This window comes from Nymphalis io, chromosome 17, assembly GCF_905147045.1.
Source record: "Nymphalis io chromosome 17, ilAglIoxx1.1, whole genome shotgun sequence".
Lineage (NCBI taxonomy): Eukaryota > Metazoa > Arthropoda > Insecta > Lepidoptera > Nymphalidae > Nymphalis > Nymphalis io.
This window is the reverse complement of record NC_065904.1, coordinates 2,598,782-2,608,620: the sequence shown is the minus strand read 5'-3', so window position 1 is coordinate 2,608,620 and position 9,839 is coordinate 2,598,782. Positions and strand designations below refer to the sequence as shown.

At 28.5% G+C, this 9,839-nt stretch overlaps 1 protein-coding gene across 1 annotated transcript; it reads left to right on the top strand.

Annotated features, from left to right (window-relative positions):
• Positions 1-199: 199 nt before the first annotated feature.
• LOC126774964 (transmembrane protein 214) lies at positions 200-9,819 on the top strand. Its single transcript, XM_050496652.1, has 10 exons — positions 200-396; positions 495-661; positions 956-1,238; positions 2,195-2,383; positions 3,659-3,873; positions 4,145-4,370; positions 4,921-5,063; positions 7,590-7,713; positions 8,609-9,005; positions 9,113-9,819. The coding sequence occupies exons 1-10, from the start codon at positions 276-278 to the stop codon at positions 9,237-9,239; spliced, it is 1,992 nt and encodes a 663-aa protein (XP_050352609.1). The 5' UTR covers positions 200-275; the 3' UTR covers positions 9,240-9,819.
• Positions 9,820-9,839: the final 20 nt, after the last annotated feature.

Here is a 9,839-nt window from a genome sequence, read left to right as displayed (position 1 = left end):
AACTTTAATTATGTTATTTATTTAATGCAGTACTCTTATTTGTTAATTTTCAAATTATATATTTTTTAAACTATTTATGTTATTACGTAATTATGCAACGTTAACAAATGCATGTGCACTAAACGCCAATGCCACGTTTTGTCCAAGTGGAATCTATTAGCCAATCAGAATCCACTTCACTTTTCAGTTTGACGTTTTTCTTTGTTTTTGACGTGTCTTGTCGCTTTCTCTGTATTTACAATAAATATTATATTAATATTTAAAACTTTTTAATTATGTCGAGCGGTCAATGGGAAGTTGTCGGAAAGAGTAAGAAGTCTCAAAATGGTAAAGTTAAAAATGTAAAGGATGAGGATAAAAAGGCGAGTAAAAATGGTACGAAAATTGAAGATGTTGGTAAGTTGAAATGTTAATAACTCAAAATTTATCTTTCTTTTATTGTATATTTTATAATTGTAACTATAAATAAGCAATTTTTTAAATAATATTTTTAGTACCATATCCTCAAACCAAATCTTACTATTCGGGTATGGAAATCGACGACCCTAGAAAGTCGCCAAAGGACAAAAAGAATGGAGATAGAAAAAACAAAAAGCAAGACAAGAAATCCGAGCCAACTAAACCGAAACCTCCTAAAACCATAGATGAGGCTTTAGAAGCTGTAAGTTTAACAAAGCAGTTTTTACTATAACCTTAAATAAAGTTGGAACTTTTTAGACTAAGACATCTTTTATTTTATTAATTACAAGTTGTCAGTATAAAATATAAGCATATTGTATTAATTGTGTCTGTCTTCACTTCTGTACATTTTACTTTCACTTGTCTTCAATTGCATCACTGAATACCTTTATTACTAAATTGTTTGCCATTGATTCAAAAATGTATCGGATAAAATGTTAATTAAGTTAAATATTACACTAGAATTTATTACAATAATGCTATATTTTCTCGACAGATGGATCCATCAGAGTTGGCCAACATCATTACTACTAACAAAGTACGTTTTTCGAATGCACCATTGGTTTGGTTGAAGGAAGTAGCTAATTTTCTAAATTCAAAAATACAAATCGAGGTTGATGATCCCACTTTCTCTAACTATCCTCCGACATACCCACTTTGTGTAACACCTGTGGATATAAGAAAGGCATTAGAGACTTTGCTACAAGATGCCGGGAAAGCTAATGCTCAATTATTTTTTGATGTTACACTTACTGCCTTAGCAAATGACATGAGTAGAGGTTTGTATATTATTTAATTACATTTCTTTACCATAATTAATTTATTATATATAATGCTTAAATAACTTTAAAAAAATAAGAGGGTTTTACATTGTAAAGCTTTACTTCAATAAACACAAGTTATATTATCATGCTTCAATTATGATTTACAATTTAACATAAAGTTTGCACTATGGGTGAAAATTTAAAAAAAACAAAATTAAATCATAAGTAGATAATGGCTTGATTGTCTTGAAACTTATAGAAAGTTCCTCAGATCTTCAAATAACTTAACTACTCTTTTTATCACTAAGAATGTTACGTCACTGTCTTGCTCTGAGATATTTTTTCTTTTTACTAAAATACTTACTAATATATTATATAAAATACATGACATTTTTACTACACAACACTCTCATACAATATTTATATTCTAAACATTGTATATTATATAATTTGTGCTAATAATAAATAAATTGTGTTTAGTTTAATAAAAACATAGAATGTATTTCTGCCATCTTCCTCATAGTATTAGGGTGCAATAAACACCAAAGCATCTCCCTAAGAAGAAAAACCTTAGCCCAACAATGAGACTTTTTTGGTTTATGGGGTTGTATTTTATTAAAATAATTTTATTACCATGCATCTTAGTTTGTACAATATTTTCTTTTACATTCATTTAGATAAAATCATATTTCAAATTAACTTATGTAGATGATATTATACTTAATCTGGACTTATATTTTTATGGCTTCTTGAATGATCTAGAATAACTTAAGCTTTAAGTAGTTTTGAAGATAATAGAAATTTATTGCAAACTTGATTACTTAATTAATTTTAAAGACAAGTCTATTTGAATTATTCTACATTATTATAATTTATTAAAAAAAATATTTTCGTGTAATAATATGATTTTTAATTTGACATCTAATATATTGTTTATCGATTACTCAGTCTAAGACATTTTTGTTACACAGGTCAACCAGCCAATGGTCATAGATTGCTCCTACAGATGCTTGCAAATGAGTACCCCGAATTCTGCATAGCTTCGATACCCAAAAGTGTCAGCCTTAGAACTTCATACCAAAACAGACCACCTATTGGTCTCTCTTTGCTATGGACATTAGGGCAAGGCGGATTAGAAAACTTTGCTGTTGGATTAAAAGGTAAAACATTTATTATCTTTTAAATATATATTGTAGGGATGTAAGTTTTTTCGTTTGTTGTATTTTCCAATGGATATGAAACTTCCATATTATTATAGTTTATATGTTGCAGATTTTTTGAGAGATATATATTTTTTTATTATATAGGTAGGCTAATGATGTCAATATGTGCCACCTAATAGTAAGTTGTTCACACTGCCCAAAGACATTGGCGCGGTAAGAAATATCAGCCATTCCCCATGTCAGCAATGCGCCACCAACCTTGGCAACTAGGATTTTATGTCCTCTTTGCCTGTAATTACATTGGCTCATTCACCCTTTCAACCGGAACACAGCTATTCTAAGTATTGCTGTTTAGTGGTAGAATATTTGATGAGTGGGTGGTACCTTACCAAACTAGCCTACACAAAGCCCTAACACCAAGTAAGCTAGAGAGAAAAATGGCGACCAGGCGCTTACGTAGCGAACGCTGCTCAAACAATTACCGATGGACGAATACTACGTTTAAAAGACTTGTGAATATTTAAAATGTTTACAAAAATGTCAACGACACTATATATCTTTTTTATAAATAAGTGCCGGTAACCGATATATGTTTTTTTTTTTAAAAAAAAACGATAACTTTAATTGTCACATTTTATTAAAAAAATAAAACAACAATTTTAAACGTAACCTGTAAATAAATAATGTATTTTACAATTTGCAATTCGATACAATAGTTTCAGAAATATTACGCTTGATATTTAAAATTTAAATAGAAAGCGTGAAAAAATACGCGTGGCGTGTTTTACGATGCATTAGCACAGTAGAGTACAGGCGAAAAGATCGGCTATCGAATATTTATATCTTATTGTTTAAAATTTAACACTGAATAAAATTCTTGTTTTGTCTGTGCGAAATCGACACGGATTCTATAAATATCCAAATTTAAAATTTAAATTATAACTTTTTTATTCTCTTATCTGTTATCAAATTTACACCTCAAGGTCTTTGATAACCTGCATCTCGGCCTCTTTTAACAACTAAATAGATATCTAAAAGTTTGTATAAAATGTACTCATGACATTTATTTAACACTATTTTATCTGGGGAATATGTTGTTTTAATTTGTATCTTAGGCTATCTTATTTTTATAAACATTAAAATAAAAATATTCTGTTGTAACCCATTCTACTGAAACTACGTCTGTATCAAGAAATTTTTTAGCTTTTTAAAGCTTTTTTTAATATATGAAGTAATTCATATCTCCATATTAAAATGTTTTATTTTTTTCAGCTTGGCAAGAAGTCTTTCTTCCTATTATTGAATTAAAAAATTACTCGAAATACGTGATAACGTACCTCTCCGACATACTAGATAAACACGCAAGTATGGACGCCAAGGTAACACACGATCAATTTTTGGCAATGTTAGACATGGTGAACAATAAACGGAATGCATTATCAAAGGATCTGTCAAGTGACCTTATAAAACAATTAAGTAAATTTAAGGTAAATATCATGATTATTTATAATAGATACATAATTAATGATATGATCATGAAAATATTTATCTGTAATTATAGAAAAAAAAACTGAACTGACTAAGAATCAAATAAATTTATCACCATTCATTGTTTTGTCTTTCTTATAAGTGAAATTAAAAAGGAAAGCAAATCCTGTCAAATAACTTTATTGTCATTGTCATACTAACAGTTACAAACAAATATAATTAGAATCTTCATGTTAACAGAAAATGATTTAATTAAAAAATTACTTGCAGGATGTATATTTTAATAAGAGCGGCAATAAATTGCAAGTTACTTTTAACCAACTGATGAAAAAACTGCCCAATCAATATCTAAGTGGCTCAATTTTGGATCCCTATAACACGGTGCTGGTTGAGAGCTTAGTGGAGTGCTTGGCACAGGATGACTCCTGTAATGCGACATGGAGACAACTGTTTCATAAATGCAGCAAGCAATCGGCAACTTTGATAGAATATATTGGTATGACCATTGATTATGTTTCTTTTTGTCTGATGACAGATGACAGTTTTCTCAATATCAGGGGAGATACATTAACCATGGCTAATAGTATTCTTAAGACGAGCATGTTAAAGCAAGTTATGACCATAGAGTTTCGTTATATCTGTAGAGCAGCTTTGTAGAATATATGTTTCGCAGGATTTGTGTTTTTGGTAAATTTATCAATAAAATATTTTACTAATATTTCATATTTATAATAATTTAAAGAAATATTAAATCAGGTTTTTATATCATTATTAAAAATGTGCCGAGTGCAAAGTTTAAATCAAAATTTAAATTTAATAAATATTACATGTTTACTAGTAGCTTAGTACTCAATTATATAAACATATAAAACCTCATAAAATTTCAAGAATTTATAAAAAAAATAGTAATCTTAGACATGCATCGTCTTTTTTACTGGATGTGTAATAATGTTGTGTGTATGAACTTGTTCGTAACACTACGTACCTACGTACCTGTAAAATGTACCGCTGTGTGAATGTAGCCTAATGGATTTATTTTGTTTCAGATACAAATTGGACTAAAGTAAGTCCAAGATTAAAGAAGAAATCTTTAAAAATGACTATATCACAATATATGGAAGTTTGTGGAGAAACATTGAAAGGCAAAAAAAAAGATGAGACTGTTGTTAAAACAAAAAAAATATGCCAGGTTAGTTTAATAAAGATATATTTAATAGATTTGTTTTCAGATTTTCAGATGTATCGAATTCTGTCTTTTGTTGCTTGGGTATTTTAACCTAATTTCGCTGGCGGGTGTAAATTATTTACAAAATTCAACTGATATCCATTTTTTTATCTAAGTTTTTAATTTAAATTATGTAATTACATAAGTTTCAATTTCGGTTTTAGCTAAAAACAATTTTTGGACAACATATTTATGAAAATATATGGTATAAGGGGGTCAAAATGACGCCTCTTGCGCTAAAGGTGCTATTTAAAAATTGACAGAATAATTTAAAAATTTACCTCTTAAGGTGTCCAACTTTCTCTCTGTACTTACTTGTGTTACTCTACCTTGTTATATATATTAGCGCATTCAGACTTGGGAAAAATATAATCAAAATAATGATAATAAAATTAAATACACAATCAAAGTCAAACTCAAAAATCTTTATTCAATATAGAAATGTTACACTTGCTTATTGATTGTCATAAATCTATCACCGGTTCGGAAATAAACACGAAGAACCGGCGAAAGAAACTCAGGCCTGTATTTATCTATTTGACTCTAACTAAAAATAATATTTTAGTTTATTTAATCTCTCAACGAATGTTAAACATAAAAATATATATTTATTTTAATCAAAAAATATTTATGATATAAGTTTTAATAATTAATATAAGTAAAGACATAGAATATGGTATTCTCGGAAAAAGTAGTGGAGCTTTTTTACGCGTGGTCACACAGGTATTTAGTTTCAATGCCAAAGAAATCGAAAACGACGTTTGTGACTTTGTGACGAGTGTCGATCGAAATTGATTTTGTGTTTTTTTTTTCGATTTAATTGTTCATACAACTTTAAACTAATTTACAAAGAAAATCTTAAAAACTATAATATCTTATGCTATACATTGTTGATTGGTAAGTCGAAAACGATTAATCGTATTTATAACAAGTATACGGGCTAAATTTTCCGTAGCATTATGGGCGTACCGCGCAAATAACGTTTCTAGCTGAAATGTGATTTTTTTCTGGTTTCGGAAACAAGATTTACGACTCGACTATATATGCATTCTCTTCGCGCCCAATATTTTTTCGAATTAACAGTTATTTTCGACGTGTTACATCCGTTTATCGAACTCAGTGGGAGTCACTAATATTTTAGAACACTAAAATTGTTTAATGTTCATTTCATATTCAAGTGAAGTTTATACGCAATACTCGTTGAATTTATAAACATTGTATGTTATTAAAACAAGTTCAGCGCTAAGCTTGCATTTTTCATATTAAAATTTCATAGGTAAGTTAATTGTAAATTCGTATATTAAATACGTATTCAATTGAATAATAGAATCTAATAAGAAAAACAACTTAATTTACTTGTTTATTTTATGTTAGATCGCAATACTAATGACGTAGTTTATATAAAAGCATTGAAATGTAAATATGTACAGTTTATTTAGAGATATTACTGTGAATTCCAGTCATGTTTTATAAACGTAGTATTTCGATAAGTACACAAATAAAAGTATATTTTGTTTGATCGTAAACTAACTTTACATGTGTATTCATTGATCTATAATTTATTTTTTAAATATAATAATGTTTTTAGTAAGAGGTTATATAAATTAGAAAGTTTAACCTTACTTATGTGCTAATTGATTGACTATAATAGTTTTATATAGTTTTGTTATCTTATTTACTATATTTTTTACTATTTTTTACATTCCATTATATGATGAAATGTGATAGTTATTATATAATTAGTCAAAATACATCAGATCATTCTCCATAATTGTAAAATTGTGTAGAAGCGATCCTGTAATATAACAACCTTAATTATATAAAATATACATATTTCCTGTATCACTTATTCTTAACTGTATAGAACATAATCCATCAACACAAACACATTAATTCAGTTGGAGTCTTTTGGAGAATGCAGGAAAAATGTTAATAATAATATTAAAGTTGTTGTATGTAAAACATGTTACACAGATGGCCCAGTTGTTTTGAACATGTGAATCTTAAGCAATGATTGTGGGTTCAAACCCAGGCAAGCCACACCACTGAATTTTCGTGTGCTTAATTTGTATTTATAATTCATCTCGTGCTTAATAGTGAAGGAAAACATCGTGAGGAAACCTGCATGTATCTAATTTATTGAAATTCTGCCACATGTGTAATCTACCAACCCGCATTGGAGCAGCATGGTGGAATAAGCTCCAAGCATTCTCCTCAAAAGGGAGATGATGCCTTAGCCCAGAAATAGCACATTAACAGGCTGCTACTGTTTTGTTAAACAGATGGCCCAGTGTTTGGAACATGTGAATCTTAACTGAAGATTGTGGGTTCAAACTCGGCCAACTACAACTTTTTTGTGTACTTAATTAGTTTTTATAATGCATATCATGCATGTTGGTGAAGAAAAACATTGAGTGAAAAATTACATGAGTCAGATGAAATGTTATTATATATGTAAATACAACCATTCATAATATATATATTTTACAGGATATTCTAGACAGGATGACAAGCACTAGAAGGTTCCCTTGGCTATGGGCCAGCTTCTTCCTGCTGGTCGGAATTGCTGGACTGATCGGGTATGATGTATCTCGAGTCAATGGTAACTTCCCAAGTGAGTATTTTATATATATTATAATAGTTGGGACTCTGACGATTTTGTAGTATGGGAAGGCTTGGCAATTTTTTTTTTTTTTTATAAATATTTTTACATAAATGACATATGTATCTACATCAAACACAGCATACAATAATATTATATAATTACTATACAATTTTCCATAATTAGAACAAATACCAAATAAGTTCCTACTAAATTAATAACACAAATGTGTGAACAGAATAAATAAATATTGAATAAAGATTACAAGCCCCTACCTAGGCAAGCAATAAAGATTGGTATAGATAAGATATATTTTATAATTTAAATTAATATGAGATGGTTGGTTAATATTATTTTTATTTTGTAATTCACATATTGTTAATAAATTTTCTGCCAATAGTATTTTGTCCAAATTCCAATTAAACCCTTTTATAACTACATATCTATTATGTATTTGAGTTAAATTGAGATACATACACAACAATATATTTTTAACTCTTTTTGTATATTTTTTTAATTTGAAATTGCATTTGGTAAATGAATATGGTAGATTAGATATTGAACATTTAACCTTTGGACTTCACTCTTACTGTTGCAATGCTATCACTATTTATAATTTCATTTTCATAACAAATAATTATGTAAAGTTAATAAATATTGTTAATAAGTAAACTATTTTTTTGTCTCATTTAGGGACTCTGTGATCTGTGTAGAGATTATGAGCAAGACATTTTAATATAAGTATAGTAATAAACCTGTAGGCTTATATAAATAAGCAATAAAATACACCAAAGGTGTACTGTCAACACTTTTGTGGATATACACAATATTAGAAAAAAAGATATAGGTATAAATATTGTATATGCTAAGCTAGTGTTATATAATATTTATTATAATCTTATTACAGAGAGTGCAACTGGAAAACTTTTAGATGATCTTGGTCTCCTTGAACAGAGTCAGCATGTTTGGAGGAAAACATTATCTACATCAGCTCGGGGCTATTTATGGCTAGAAACAAATGCACCAATTTACTACAACACAACCATGGAAGCCTGCAAACCATACGCTCAACTTTCAAAGGAAGTTTTTACAATAGTCTTGAAGAAAAGTGGCATACTGTACAATAATTTGAAAGAATATATTGTCGAGAAAACTCCTGTAGTTGTGGCCACAATTGAACAATATGCACCTGGAGTCATAGATACTGTTCAAAGCTATGCTGTTAGTGGTTATGTTGCTGTGAGGAAATATTCAAACGATTATTACCAAATAATGTTTGAATATCTAAAAACAAAAGTGTTTATGTAAGTGTTTCATTTGGTTTTTTATTTTTATTCTCAATGTATGTTGGTATCATATTATTGTTTTTCTTTTCTTTACAGTACTAACTTTTTTTTCTTTTTTTTTCCAGTGGTGAATGGGCACCAGAAATTCTCCAGAACAAGACACAATTGGCTTTGAATGCTACCAGGTTCCATATGACATCCTATTTCCACTGGTTCCGGGAACAAGTCAATGTATACTCAGAGATACCCTGAAGTTGGTTAAGTTGTGATGTGAGAGACAATGTTGTCGAGTGCAGTAAAAGATTTATTTTTCTGAGGTGCCAGATCAGCTTCGATTTTTTAATTTGTTAATCTCACAAACTATTTTTAGTCAATAAGTTGTTACAAAATAATTTCTATAATGCATAAATTTTGAACTTGAAAAACACTTAAGTATTGAAGTGTTTTTTTAAGTGAAATGATCATTTGGGACAAATCTTTATATGTTTTTCATATGCTATAATTTTTTTGGTTGTATTTTTGTAGAGTTTAAATATTTTAATAAAATCGATATCACAATTAATTATGTAAACAACGAAACTAAAATTTCACATGAGTCATCCATGAAAGCAATTGTTATCATATCATTTTAGCAATTAAAACAATTAACATGACAATTAAGACTGTATTCTGACAAAATATCAGTATTTTGAAAATACATTCCTTTAAATGCATTTTAAAATCTTAATAATTTCGCAGTAAATTGAATTTTGTAGTGTATTTATTTGTGTTAATAAAGTTTGTGTGTTATAAATGTTGAATACAGAATTTAAATTATAGAGAAATAAATTTGTTCTATGTTTTATTTCAAAA